We start from the raw sequence: 15,575 nt of genomic DNA, 5'->3' as shown, positions 1-15,575 counted from the left end.
TGAATGCAGGGTCCGGGGAGACTGGATACAGTGAATGCAGGGTCCGGGGAGAGCGGATATAGTGAATGCAGGGTCCGGGGAGACCGGATATAGTGAATGCAAGGTCTGTGGTTTTGTAACACTTTAAGAAAAAAAAAATATTTTTTAATTGTAAAAAAGTCTTGTGACTTCTATCAGTGTCCAGCAGAGCACTGGTTAAAGCTTGTAGGAGGATTTTTCATTCTGCTCTAGCAGGATGCAAAACCCCTGACCTCTTTCTGGACAGTGCTGATTGGCCCTGTGCTGATCACATGCACTCTCCCAAGAAAAAAAGCACCCTCTCTAGCAATACACACCAAACTGAGTATGTGCAGAGTGATTCCACACGATATATCTTATCAGGAGATAAGAGGGGGAACACTGGAAGAAGGGGAGGATCAGAGAAGACAGGATCAAACAGCCTTTTTACACAATGCAGAGGTTTAACCCCTTTGGTTCCACAGTGAGTATACCAAGCATGCTTTACTGCATATACAGACTGATTGTACTGCTGTGGGTTCAGTAACACTCTAATAAGCAGGCTCTGAATGTTATTTGTCACACTGTCACTGAGTTAATGTGGAGGATCTTGATCCGTATTTCGATCTGAGAACGTTCTGTTCTATTGCCGCTGAAGGTGATGATACATCTATTATTTGTAAGCTCACATGTCTCACCTTCATGTATTCATCAGAGAAACTCTTTGAACATTTGGTAGAATAGAGAGCATTCGGATTATTATTGTGGAAGCCATTCCTGCAGATAGAAGGACACGGCCCATTGTCTATGGTTGTGAAGACAATGTTCCCCCTCCAACCTCCCCCCGAGGATGTTACATACCCTCAGTAACACTTGTATAGACAGGGAGGGGGAGCGCTCCGTACCGAGCCGCTAGCTGGAGGCCATTGTGTGCTGACCCATCCTCGGCAATCAGCCTCTTTCTCAAGGGCTCGGTAAAGGGCGCCATTATTTCTTCTTCTTCCATTGCTTGCAGACCGTTTCTTGTGTATTACAAAGCTACTGTATAATATGCTCCTCGGGAAATTCAAGGTTTTCGGTGTAGCACAGAAAGCTTCATTCACAATGCTGATATGATTGTTTTTGATGTAACATCCATTCTTTCAGGTCTAGTTCACAGTAGGCCAGGGGTCTCCAAACTTTCTATACAAAGTTTACTATCTTTCAGACTATGGCCAGTAGGAGTAGAAAATATTTTGGCATTAGTGGGACTAAATACTGTCCCATCATTAGTATCAGTGGGAGGAATAGTGCCTCATCATTGGTGTCAGTGGGAGGAATAGTGCCCCATCATTGGTATCAGTGGGAGGAATAGTGTCCCATCATTGGTATCAGTGGGACTAAATACTGTCCCATCATTAGTATCAGTGGGAGGAATAGTGTCCCATCATTGGTATCAGTGGGACTAAATACTGTCCCATCATTAGTATCAGTGGGAGGAATAGTGCCTCATCATTGGTATCAGTGGGAGGAATAGTGCCTCATCATTGGTATCAGTGGGAGGAATAGTGCCCCATCATAGGTATCAGTGGGAGGAATAGTGCCCCATCATTGGTATCAGTGGGAGGAATAGTGTCCCATCATTGGTGTCAGTGGGAGGAATAGTGCCCCATCATTGGTATCAGTGGGAGGAATAGTGCCCCATCATTGGTATCAGTGGGAGGAATAGTGCCCCATCATTGGTATCAGTGGGAGGAATAGTGCTCCATCATTGGTATCAGTGGGAGGAATAGTACCCCATCATTGGTATCAGTGGAAGGAATAGTGTCCCATCATTGATATCAGTGGGAGGAATAGTGTCCCATCATTGGTATCAGTGGGAGGAATTGTGCACCATCATTGGTATCAGTGGGAGGAATAGTGTCCCATCATTGGTATCAGTGGGAGGAATAGCGCCCCATCATTGGTATCAGTGGGAGGAATAGTGCCCCATCATTGGTATCAGTGGGAGGAATAGCGCCCCATCATTGGTATCAGTGGGGGGAATAGTGTCCCATCATTGGTATCAGTGGGAGGAATAGTGCCCCATCATTGGTGTCAGTGGGAGGAATAGTGCCCCATCATTGGTATCAGTGGAAGGAATAGTGCCCCATCATTGGTATCAGTGGGAGGAATAGCGTCCCATCATTGGTATCAGTGGGAGGAATAGCGTCCCATCATTGGTATCAGTGGGAGGAATAGTGCCCCATCATTGGTATCAGTGGGAGGAATAGTGCCCCATCATTGGTGTCAGTGGGAGGAATAGTGCCCCATCATTGGTATCAGTGGAAAGAATAGTGCCCCATCATTGGTATCAGTGGGAGGAATAGCGCCCCATCGTTGGTATCAGTGGGAGGAATAGTGCCCCATCATTGGTATCATTGGGAGGAATAGCGCCCCATCATTAGTATCAGTGGGAGGAATAGTGTCCCATCATTGGTATCAGTGGGAGGAATAGTGCCCCATCATTGGTATCAGTGGGAGGAATAGTGCCCCATCATTGGTGTCAGTGGGAGGAATATTGCCCCATCATTGGTATCAGTGGGAGGAATAGTGTCTCATCATTGGTATCAGTGGGAGGAATAGTGCCCCATCATTGGTATCAGTGGGAGGAATAGTGCCCCATCATTGGTGTCAGTGGGAGGAATAGTGCCCCATCATTGGTATCAGTGGGAGGAATAGTGTCCCATCATTGGTATCAGTGGAAGGAATAGTGCCCCATCATTGGTATCAGTGGGAGGAATAGCGTCCCATCATTGGTATCAGTGGGAGGAATAGTGCCCCATCATTGGTATCAGTGGGAGGAATAGTGCCCCATCATTGGTGTCAGTGGGAGGAATAGTGCCCCATCATTGGTATCAGTGGAAAGAATAGTGCCCCATCATTGGTATCAGTGGGAGGAATAGCGCCCCATCGTTGGTATCAGTGGGAGGAATAGTGCCCCATCATTGGTATCAGTGGGAGGAATAGTGCCCCATCATTGGTGTCAGTGGGAGGAATAGTGCCCCATCATTGGTATCAGTGGGAGGAATAGTGTCCCATCATTGGTATCAGTGGGAGGAATAGTGTCCCATCATTGGTATCAGTGGGAGGAATAGTGCCCCATCATTGGTATCAGTGGGAGGAATAGCGCCCTATCATTAGTATCAGTGGGGGGAATAGCGCCCCATCATTGGTATCAGTTGGAGGAATAGTGTCCCATCGTTGGTATCAGTGGGAGGAATAGTGCCCCATCATTGGTATCAGTGGAGGAATAGTGCCCCATCGTTGGTATCAGTGGGAGGAATAGTGCCCCATCATTGGTATCAGTGGAGGAATAGTGCCCCATCGTTGGTATCAGTGGGAGGAATAGAGTCCCATCGTTGGTGTCAGTGGGAGGAATAGTGCCCCATCATTGGTATCAGTGGGAGGAATAGTGCCCCATCATTGGTATCAGTGGGAGGAATAGTGCCCCATCATTGGTGTCAGTGGGAGGAATAGTGTCCCATCATTGGTATCAGTGGGAGGAATAGTGCCCCATCATTGGTGTCAGTGGGAGGAATAGTGCCCCATCGTTGGTATCAGTGGAGGAATAGTGCCCCATCGTTGGTATCAGTGGAGGAATAGTGTCCCATCATTGGTATCAGTGGGAGGAATAGTGCCCATCATTGGTATCAGTGGAGGAATAGTGCCCCATCATTGGTATCAGGGTGAGGAATAGTGCCCCATTATTGGTATCAGTGGGAGGAATAGTGTCCCATCATTGGTATCAGTGGGAGGAATAGTGCCCCATCATTGGTATCAGTGGGAGGAATAGTGCCCCATCATTGGTATCAGTGGGAGGAATAGTGTCCTATCATTGGTATCAGTGGGAGGAATAGTGTCCCATCATTGGTGTCAGTAGGAGGAATAGTGCCCCATCATTGGTATCAGTGGGAGGAATAGTGCCCCATCATTGGTATCAGTGGGAGGAATAGTGCCCCATCATTGGTATCAGTGGAGGAATAGTGCCCCATCATTGGTATCAGTGGGAGGAATAGTGCCCCATCATTGGTATCAGTGGGAGGAATAGTGCCCATCATTGGTATCAGTGGAGGAATAGTGCCCCATCATTAGTATCAGTGGGAGGAATAGTGCCCCATCGTTGGTATCAGTGGGAGGAATAGTGTCCCATCATTGGTATCAGTGGGAGGAATAGTGTCCCATCATTGGTATCAGTGGAGGAATAGTGCCCCATCGTTGGTATCAGTGGGAGGAATAGTGTCCCATCGTTGGTGTCAGTGGGAGGAATAGTGCCCCATTGTTGGTATCAGTGGGAGGAATAGTGCCCCATCATTGGTATCAGTGGGAGGAATAGTGCCCCATCATTGGTGTCAGTGGGAGGAATAGTGTCCCATCATTGGTATCAGTGGGAGGAATAGTGCCCCATCATTGGTGTCAGTGGGAGGAATAGTGCCCCATCGTTGGTATCAGTGGAGGAATAGTGCCCCATCGTTGGTATCAGTGGAGGAATAGTGTCCCATCATTGGTATCAGTGGGAGGAATAGTGCCCATCATTGGTATCAGTGGAGGAATAGTGCCCCATCATTGGTATCAGTGGAGGAATAGTGCCCCATCATTGGTATCAGTGGGAGGAATAGTGTCCCATCATTGGTATCAGTGGGAGGAATAGTGCCCCATCATTGGTATCAGTGGGAGGAATAGTGCCCCATCATTGGTATCAGTGGGAGGAATAGTGTCCCATCATTGGTATCAGTGGGAGGAATAGTGTCCCATCATTGGTGTCAGTAGGAGGAATAGTGCCCCATCATTGGTATCAGTGGGAGGAATAGTGCCCCATCATTGGTATCAGTGGGAGGAATAGTGCCCCATCATTGGTATCAGTGGAGGAATAGTGCCCCATCATTGGTATCAGTGGGAGGAATAGTGCCCCATCATTGGTATCAGTGGGAGGAATAGTGCTCCATCATTGGTATCAGTGGGAGGAATAGTGCCCCATCATTGGTATCAGTGGGAGGAATAGTGCCCCATCATTGGTATCAGTGGGAGGAATAGTTGCCCATCATTGGTATCAGTGGGAGGAATAGTGGCCCATCATTGGTATCAGTGGGAGGAATAGTGCCCCATCATTGGTATCAGTGGGAGGAATAGTGCCCCATCATTGGTATCAGTGGGAGGAATAGTGCCCCATCATTAATATCAGTGGGAGGAATAGTGTCCCATCATTGGTATCAGTGGAAGGAATAGTGCCCCATCATTAATATCAGTGGGAGGAATAGTGTCCCATCATTGGTATCAGTGGGAGGAATAGTGCCCCATCATTGGTATCAGTGGGAGGAATAGTGCCCCATCATTGGTATCAGTGGGAGGAATAGTGCCCCATCATTGGTATCAGTGGGAGGAATAGTGTCCCATCATTGGTATCAGTGGGAGGAATAGTGCCCCATCATTGGTATCAGTGGGAGGAATAGTGTCCCATCATTGGTATCAGTGGGAGGAATAGTGCCCCATCATTGGTATCAGCGGGAGGAATAGTGTCCCATCATTGGTATCAGTGGGAGGAATAGTGCCCCATCATTGGTATCAGAGGGAGGAATAGTGTCCTATCATTGGTATCAGTGGGAGGAATAGTGTCCCATCATTGGTATCAGTGGGAGGAATAGTGCCCCATCATTGGTGTCAGTGGGAGGAATAGTGCCCCATCATTGGTATCAGTGGGAGGAATAGTGCCCCATCATTGGTATCAGTGGGAGGAATAGTGCCCCATCATTGGTATCAGTGGGAGGAATAGTGCCCCATCATTGGTATCAGTGGGAGGAATAGTGCCCCATCATTGGTATCAGTAGGAGGAATAGTGTCCCATCATTGGTATCAGTGGGAGGAATAGTGCCCCATCATTGGTATCAGTGGGAGGTATAGTGCCCCATCATTGGTATCAGTGGGAGGAATAGTGCCCCATCATTGGTATCAGTGGGAGGAATAGTGCCCCATCATTGGTGTCAGTGGGAGGAATAGTGCCCCATCATTGGTATCAGTGGGAGGAATAGTGCCCCATCATTGGTATCAGTGGGAGGAATAGTGCCCCATCATTGGTATCAGTGGGAGGAATAGTGCCCCATCATTGGTATCAGTGGGAGGAATAGTGCCCCATCATTGGTATCAGTGGGAGGAATAGTGCCCCATCATTGGTGTCAGTGGGAGGAATAGTGCCCCATCATTGGTATCAGTGGGAGGAATAGTGCCCCATCATTGGTATCAGTGGGAGGAATAGTGCCCCATCATTGGTATCAGTGGGAGGAATAGTGCCCCATCATTAGTATCAGTGGGAGGAATTTTTCTTCACCGAACTGCACTGGAACATGGCAAACTGCATCAGAACTGCACTGGAACAGCGTGTGGTGTGACGTGTGAGCAAAAATGTATCCGGAATGCATCTGGAATACGTTTTTGTGGTGTGAACTGGCGACATGCATTTCAGTTGCTTTTTTTCCAAAACGCACAGAAAGTAGGTGATATGGTTTTCAGTGTCATACTTCCCATCAGTGCTTGTAGTTCCAGCGCGTTCCGGTTGCAGAAAAAAAAAGTAGAATAGGCTGCATTTTTTCTGCACAGAACTGTACTGTAAAATGCAACGGAACGCACCTAAAACGCACATGTCTCTACTTAAATTTAAGAAAATTAACTGGAAAGCATTAGGTTCGGTTCACACTATAGAAACGCAGTCCAGATGCGTTGCGGATGTATTTTTGACACGTACTGATGCGTTCCAGATGTGTTTGACGCATTCCGGATGTGTTTTTGATGCGTACTGATGCGTTTTGGATGTTTTGGACGCATTCCGTATGTGTTTTGGACGCGTTCTAGATGTGTTTTTGACACATTCCGGATGTGTTTGTGACACATACTGATGCGTTCCGGATGTGTTTTTGACGTGTACTGATGCATTTTGGGTGTTTTGGACGCGTTCCGGATGTGTTTTTGACACGTACTGATGCATTCCGGATGTGTTTTTGATGCGTTGCGGATGTGTTTTTGACACGTACTGATGCGTTCCGGATGTGTTTTTGATGCATTCCAGATGTGTTTTTGACACGTACCGATGCGTTTTGGATTTTTTTGACACGTACTGATGCGTTCCGGATGTGTTATTGACACGTTTCGGATGTGTTTTTGACGCGTACTTATGTGTTCCGGATGTGTTTTTTACAAATGCTGATGCGTTCCAGATGTGTTTTTGACGCGTACTGATGCGTTCCGGATGTTTTTGACGCTTTTCGAATGTGTTTTTGACGCGGTCTGATGCATTCCGGATGTGTTTTTGACACATACTGATGCGTTCCGGTTGTGTTTTTGACGCGTTCCGGATGTGTTTTTGACAAATGCTCATGCGTTCCAGATGTGTTCTTGACACATCTCATGCGTTCCGGGTGTGTTTTTGACACGCTCTTATGCGTTCCAATGCGTTTTTATGCATTCCAGTTCATTTGTTCTCCCTTGCTTTTTCTTCAATTTAAATAGGGACATGTGCGTTCCAGTGCATTTTTTGTGCATTTTTGAAGCGTTTTTCCACATTCCAGTACAGTTCTTTGCAGAAAAAATACAGTCTGTACTACTTTTTTTCTGCAACCGGAACGCACTGGAACTTCAAGCTCTGATGTGAACTATGGCATTGACAACCATATCACCTTCTTTCTGTGTGTTTTGGATGCCGAAAAAAGCAACTAAAATGCATGTAGTGTGAACTGGCCCTTAAAAACTCGCTGGAAAGCATCAAAAATGCATCAAAACACGCATGGAGAAATGCATCCGGAACACATCTGGACTGCATTTCTATAGTGTGAACATGCAGCCAATCCAGAGCTGAAAATAACAATTGCTGCGGCATAGCTTAGTAAAGTCATACGACACAAATGTACACATTCATCACCATGCAGTAAACTCCAAGTATACAATGCATCATTTATAAGGTAACTAAACCCAAGAACAAAAATAATATTTTATATAAATATTTTTATCTCCAGTGGATATTTAAAGTCTACACGCCCCTGTTACAATGTCAGGTTTCTGTGATGTAAAAAAATGAGACAAAGATAAATAAATAATTTTTGAACTTTTTCCACCTTTAATGTGACCTATAAACTGTACAACTCAGATGAACAACAAATTGAAATCTTTTAGGTGGAGGGAAGTAAAAATAAAACAACTATAATAATCTGGTTGCATAAGTGTGCACACCCTTACACTAATCCTTTGCTGAAGCCCCTTTTAATGTGATTCCAGCACTCAGTCTTTTTGGGGAGGAGTCTATCAGCATGGCACATCTGGACTTGGCAATATTTGTCCGCTCTTCCTTTCCTAAACACTCCACATCTGTCAGATTGTGAGGACATCTCCTGTGCACAGCCCTCTTCAGATCACCCCACAGATTTTCAATCAGATTCAGGTCTGGGCTCTGGCTGGGCCATTCTAAAACTTTCCTCTTCTTCTGGTGAAGCCATTCCTTTGTTGATTTGGATGGATGCTTTGGGTCGTTGTCATGCTGAAAGGTGAAGTTCCTCTTCATGTTCAGCTTTCTATCAGAAGCCTGAAGGTTTTGTGCCAATATTGACTGGTATTTGGACCTGTTCATAATTCCCTCTACCTTGACTAAGGCCACAGTTCCAGCGAAGAAAAACAGCCCCAAAGCATGATGCTGCCCCCACCATGCTTCACGGTGGGTATGGTGTTCTTTTGGTGATGTGCAGTGTTGTTTTTGCTCCAAACATATCTTTTGGAATTATGGCCAAAACTTCAATCTTGGTTTCATCAGACCAGAACACATTTTCCCACATGCTTTTGGGAGGCTTCAGATGTGTTTTTGCAAAATTTAGCCGGGCTTGGATGTTTTTCTTCGTAAGAGAAGGCTTCAGTCTTGCCTCTACCCCATAGCCCAGATATATGAAGAATACGGGAGATTGTTGTCACATGGACCACACAGCCAGTACTTGCCAGATATTCCTGCAGCTCCTTTCATGTTGCTGTAGGCCTCTTGGCAGCCTCCCAGACCAGTTTTCTTCTCGTCTTTTCATCCATTTTGGAGGGACGTCCAGTTCTTGGTGATGTCACTGTTGTGCCATATTTTCTTCACTTGATGATGACTGTCTTCACTGCATTCCATGGGATATCTAATGCCTTGTAAATTCTTTTGTACCCTTCTCCTGACTGATACCTTTTAACAATGAGATCCCTCTGATGCTTTGGAAGCTCTCTGCGGACCATGGCTTTTGCTGTAGGATGTGACTAAGAAAATCTCAGGAAAGACCTACTAGAACGGCTGAACTTTATCTGGGGTTAATCAGAGGCACTATAAATGATGGCGGGTGTGTACTGACTCCTATTTAACATGATTGTGAATGTGATTGTTTAAGGCTAGGTTCACATCTGTGGGGGTGGTGCAGATGCGGATCCACACGACAATCCGTGCAGCCACACAGAGAAATGCGGACCATTAGTTCTATTGGCACGCCGTCCACACTAGAAAACATAACTGTATTGGGAACTGAGGTTCCCCTGCGGGCTGCGTTCTCAGAAGAGGTGCAGGGACTTCTTTCCTGTGTGTCACGGGGCGCGGGAGTCCAATCCAATGAATGGGCTCTCGTGCCCGCGCATAACGCAGCCCCCCCCCCCCCCCCCCCCCCAAATGTTTTTAGTTTTTTTCAAAAGTTGGAAAAAGTTCTGAAATTATTTTTGACATCACAGAAACCTGACATTATAACAGGGGTGTGAAGACTTTTTATATCCACTGTAACATATTGCAGCTTTCCAGGCTTTAGTCCTCATGCACACGGGGCGTTTTTACAGCGGCTGTTTTTGGCTTTTGACATTTTTTCTACAGCCAGTAAACCCCCCGGCATGTTCTCCTAGGTGTCCATACACACATAGACTGGAATCAACGTTTTTTGGGTGGAACAAAAACCCAGAACTAGTGGGCTTCTATTGGAGATTTTAAGCTGTAAAAACGCTCTTAACGCCGCAAAACGGCCTTTTTGGACTTGGAAAAAAATTTTTTTTGGTTAAAAAAAACAAAAAAGCAAACACAAAAACGCCAAAAAAAGCTGAAAAACTCCCATTTTTTTTAACGTGACTTTACACAGCTAACATTACCAGCGTTATCAAAACACCCCGTGTGCATGGAGACTCCGATGCGGTGGCTGCATTCGTTTTCCTTTTTTCAGGCTAAGAACATCCCAAGGGGGGAGATGGGGCTCACTCATGCTCATGAAGAAAAATCGCACCGCACCGGCCGTCAAAAATCGCATCCTGGCCCTCATAAACATTATTATTATATAGGATTTATATATTATTATTATTATTATTATACAGGATTTATATATTATTATTATTATACAGGATTTATATATTATTATTATATAGGATTTATATATTATTATTATTATTATACAGGATTTATATATTATTATTATTATATAGGATTTATATATTATTATTATTATATAGGATTTATATAATATTATTATTATTATACAGGATTTATATATTATTATTATTATACAGGATTTATATATTATTATTATTATTATACAGGAATTATATATTATTATTATTATTATTATACAGGATTTATATATTATTATTATTATATAGGATTTATATATTATTATTATTATTATACAGGATTTATATATTATTATACAGGATTTATATATTATTATTATACAGGATTTATATATTATTATTATTATATAGGATTTATATATTATTATTATTATACAGGATTTATATATTATTATTATTATTATTATTATTATTATTATTATACAGGATTTATATATTATTATTATTATACAGGATTTTTATATTATTATTATTATTATATAGGATTTATATATTATTATTATTATTATACAGGATTTATATATTATTATTATTATATAGGATTTATATATTATTATTATTATACAGGATTTATATATTATTATTATTATTATTATACAGGATTTATATATTATTATTATTATACAGGATTTTTATATTATTATTATTATTATATAGGATTTATATATTATTATTATTATTATACAGGATTTATATATTATTATTATTATATAGGATTTATATATTATTATTATTATACAGGATTTATATATTATTATTATACAGGATTTATATATTATTATTATTATACAGGATTTTTATATTATTATTATTATACAGGATTTATATATTATTATTATTATTATACAGGATTTATATATTATTATTATTATACAGGATTTATATATTATTATTATTATTATTATTATTATTATACAGGATTTATATATTATTATTATTATACAGGATTTTTATATTATTATTATTATTATATAGGATTTATATATTATTATTATTATTATACAGGATTTATATATTATTATTATTATATAGGATTTATATATTATTATTATTATACAGGATTTATATATTATTATTATTATTATTATTATTATACAGGATTTATATATTATTATTATTATACAGGATTTTTATATTATTATTATTATTATATAGGATTTATATATTATTATTATTATTATACAGAATTTATATATTATTATTATTATATAGGATTTATATATTATTATTATTATACAGGATTTATATATTATTATTATACAGGATTTATATATTATTATTATTATACAGGATTTTTATATTATTATTATTATACAGGATTTATATATTATTATTATTATTATACAGGATTTATATATTATTATTATTATACAGGATTTTTATATTCTTATTATTATACAGGATTTTTATATTATTATTATTATACAGGATTTATATATTATTATTATTATACAGGATTTATATATTATTATTATTATACAGGATTTTTATATTCTTATTATTATACAGGATTTTTATATTATTATTATTATACAGGATTTATATATTATTATTATTATTATACAGGATTTATGGCGCCAACAGTTTGCTCAGCGCTGTACAATATAACGGGAGACAATACAGCCAGTGGTGTATTTAGGTTTCATGCTGCCCAAGCAACACGAAAATCAGTTCCCGCCCCCTTGGTGAGACCCTGACACTGACCAACACCCCCCTCCCCCACGATAAGAGCCTGACATTGACCAACAACACCCCCCCTCCACCCGAGAGAGCCTTCCACTACCACCACCCCTCATACACTGGCAATCCCCCTTCACCACTCTGGACATCCTCAGAAACAAGAGTCAGGCTCTGCATACACCATCAAGCAGCCCGCAAACTCTCAGATCCCTCCTGGTCCCCGTGCTGCGTGTGTCCTTTCTTCCATGCCTTCTTTTGGGGGGGCAGTGCTGCACCCCTGAAAAATGCTGCTGCCCCCCCTGACAAAATGCCGCCCTAGGCAAATGCCTTGTTTGCCTTGTGGTAAATATGCCCCTGAATACAGAAACAATACAGTTCAATACAAGAGGGTTAGGAGGGCCTGATCCTGGGAGCTTACAATCTAGGAGACATGAACCCAGGCTGATGGGAAAAGAAGGGCTAACCTTAGTTTTAAAGAATGGTTTGAACAGATTAAAATCCAATCAAATTGCCCGACTTTTAGCTGCATTTCTTTAAGCACTTCCCATCCGGCCGTTGTATATAAACGGCCAGACGGTGGCAGTGCAGGGTCAGGTGACCGTTTATAAACGGCCTCCCCGCACCCTGCTTGTGTGCACTCCCTGGGAGCGCGCAGCACCGCGATCTGGTGCCCGCTGTGTCCTCCGGACGTTGTGAAACACCGATCGTCGAACGGGACCTCTGTGTGAGGTCCCGATCATGTGATCACTGATTGGCCAATCAGTGATCACATGCAAAGTAGTAAGCAAGATGTCATTTCTGACATCATTGCTTACTACGTGTGAAATCTGTGAATGATCACAGAGGTCACATGGTACAAGGCTATTCACAACAGCCTTGTACCATGTGACAAGCTGGGACTAATCACAGCTTACTTAGTACTTCTCAATGGCTGCAAGAATGCAGACAGAGAGAAAGAGAAATGATTACTTTTACATCCTATATGGGTGTAAAAGCAATCAGTGTAAAAAAAAAAAAAAAATCTTCATTATGCCCCACAAGTTGTACAGTGTCACCATGGTGACACTAGGGTGACAGTATGTAAAGAAAAAAAATATATATAAAAATAAAATAAAAATGTAAAAAAAATGTTTAAAAATTATAATTTTTGGTTATAAACTAATTTGGATTTTTTTTTCACTAAAAAGATAACGGAATAAATTTTGGCCAAGATTTATGATAAAATATTTATTTGCAAAATTTAAAAAAAAAAACACTTTTTTTCAAAATTTTTGGACTTTTTCATTTACATAGCAAAAAAAAAAAAAATCCCAGCGGTGAATAAATACCACGAAAATAAATCTTTATCTGTCTCAAAAAAAGGTAAGAAATTCATATGGGTACAGTGTTGCATGACCGCACAATTGTCATTCAAAGTGTGATAGCGCTGAAAGCTGAAAATTGGCCTGGACAGGATGGGGGTAAAAGTGTCCGGCCTGGAAGTGGTTAATGTGTGTTTGCACTGACCCCTATGCAGGATCGATCAGCAGCCCGGACCTGGCTCGGTGTTCTCATTAGAAAGTAATAACAATGGCACAGAACGATTTATTGTGGGAGGAGCTCTACTAACGCCATCTGCTCGTCTCTCTGCAGAAATCGCCGGCAAAGAAGCTAACTCATGCAATCAGCAAGTCTCTCGGCTGTGTTCCCAGCAGAGAACCTCCTCATCCCGTCTTTCCAGATCACCCCGAGAAACCACTAGACCTATCGCAGTTAGTGTGAGTACAAGATGGCTTCCCGGACGCCAACCTTACATGGAGGGGGGCAGAGGGGCTGCGACTTCATCATGCTGGGTATAGACACTGGATAAGAAATGACACTGCTGAAATGTACTCCTAAGCATGAATTTGGGCTGCATTCACACATCTGCGACTTCAAAACATGCGATTTTCATTGCGACTTTGCAGTGCGACTTTTGGATGAGTGATCCAAGGATGATCGCGCTCCTCAAAGTCGCACACAAGTCACATGTATATCATTCAGGTGCGACTTTCATGCAGCTTTGGAGTGTTTTACATGGCACTCAAGTCGCATGAAAGTCGGGCCAAAGTAGTGCAGGAACTACTTTCAAGTGGCTGCAACTTGAAGTCGCACAGATATGAATGGTACTCGTTGGGAAACTTGGGGTTCAACTTGTCATGTGACTGAACTCCAAAGTCACATGACCAGTCGCAATGTCTGAATAAGCCCTTGTTTACACTTATGGTTGGTGGGGTAAAAACAGACAAAGTGTTACTACACCCCGGACCCCGCGTTCACTATATCCGCTCTCCCCGGACCCCGCGTTCACTATATCCGGTCTCCCCGGACCCCGCGTTCACTATATCCGCTCTCCCCGGACCCCGCGTTCACTATATCCGGTCTCCCCGGACCCCGCGTTCACTATATCCGCTCTCCCCGGACCCCGCGTTCACTATATCCGGTCTCCCCGGACCCCGCGTTCACTATATCCGCTCTCCCCGGACCCCGCGTTCACTATATCCGCTCTCCCCGGACCCCGCGTTCACTATATCCGCTCTCCCCGGACCCCGCGTTCACTATATCCGCTCTCCCCGGACCCCGCGTTCACTATATCCGCTCTCCCCGGACCCCGCGTTCACTATATCCGCTCTCCCCGGACCCCGCGTTCACTATATCCGCTCTCCCCGGACCCCGCGTTCACTGTATCCGCTCTCCCCGGACCCCGCGTTCACTATATCCGCTCTCCCCGGACCCCGCGTTCACTATATCCGGTCTCCCCTGACCCCGCGTTCACTATATCCGCTCTCCCCGGACCCCGCGTTCACTATATCCGCTCTCCCCGGACCCCGCGTTCACTATATCCGCTCTCCCCGGACCCCGCGTTCACTATATCCGCTCTCCCCGGACCCCGCGTTCACTATATCACCTCTCCCCGGACCCCGCGTTCACTATATCCGCTCTCCCCGGACCCCGCGTTCACTATATCCGCTCTCCCCGGACCCCGCGTTCACTATATCCGCTCTCCCCGGACCCCGCGTTCACTATATCCGCTCTCCCCGGACCCCGCGTTCACTATATCCGCTCTCCCCGGACCCCGCGTTCACTATATCCGCTCTCCCCGGACCCCGCGTTCACTATATCCGCTCTCCCCGGACCCCGCGTTCACTATATCCGCTCTCCCCGGACCCCGCGTTCACTATATCCGCTCTCCCCGGACCCCGCGTTCACTATATCCGCTCTCCCCGGACCCCGCGTTCACTATATCCGCTCTCCCCGGACCCCGCGTTCACTATATCCGCTCTCCCCGGACCCCGCGTTCACTATATCCGCTCTCCCCGGACCCCGCGTTCACTATATCCGCTCTCCCCGGACCCCGCGTTCACTATATCCGGTCTCCCCGGACCCCGCGTTCACTATATCCGCTCTCCCCGGACCCCGCGTTCACTATATCCGCTCTCCCCGGACCCCGCGTTCACTATATCCGCTCTCCCCGGACCCCGCGTTCA

The 15,575-nt window shown here is 43.6% G+C and overlaps 1 protein-coding gene across 1 annotated transcript in view; it reads left to right on the top strand.

Moving 5' to 3' along the window:
• The window catches only part of LOC149429409 (dystrobrevin beta-like), a gene marked incomplete at its 3' end in the record, with an annotated part of 36,859 nt that extends 23,033 nt beyond the window's left edge, over nt 1–13,826 (top strand). The window contains exon 4 of the mRNA XM_089666441.1: nt 13,702–13,826. Within this exon, the coding sequence (XP_089522567.1) occupies nt 13,702–13,826 (125 nt within the window). The remainder of the gene's footprint in view (nt 1–13,701) is intronic.
• Between the last annotated feature and the right edge of the window lie 1,749 nt (nt 13,827–15,575).

This window comes from Staurois parvus, unplaced genomic scaffold, assembly GCF_062004578.1.
Source record: "Staurois parvus isolate SC_StPar_1 unplaced genomic scaffold, SC_StPar_1.0 ptg002709l, whole genome shotgun sequence".
Classification (NCBI taxonomy): domain Eukaryota; kingdom Metazoa; phylum Chordata; class Amphibia; order Anura; family Ranidae; genus Staurois; species Staurois parvus.
The sequence above is the reverse complement of the archived record's forward strand: the minus strand, read 5'-3'. Positions and strand labels throughout refer to the sequence as shown.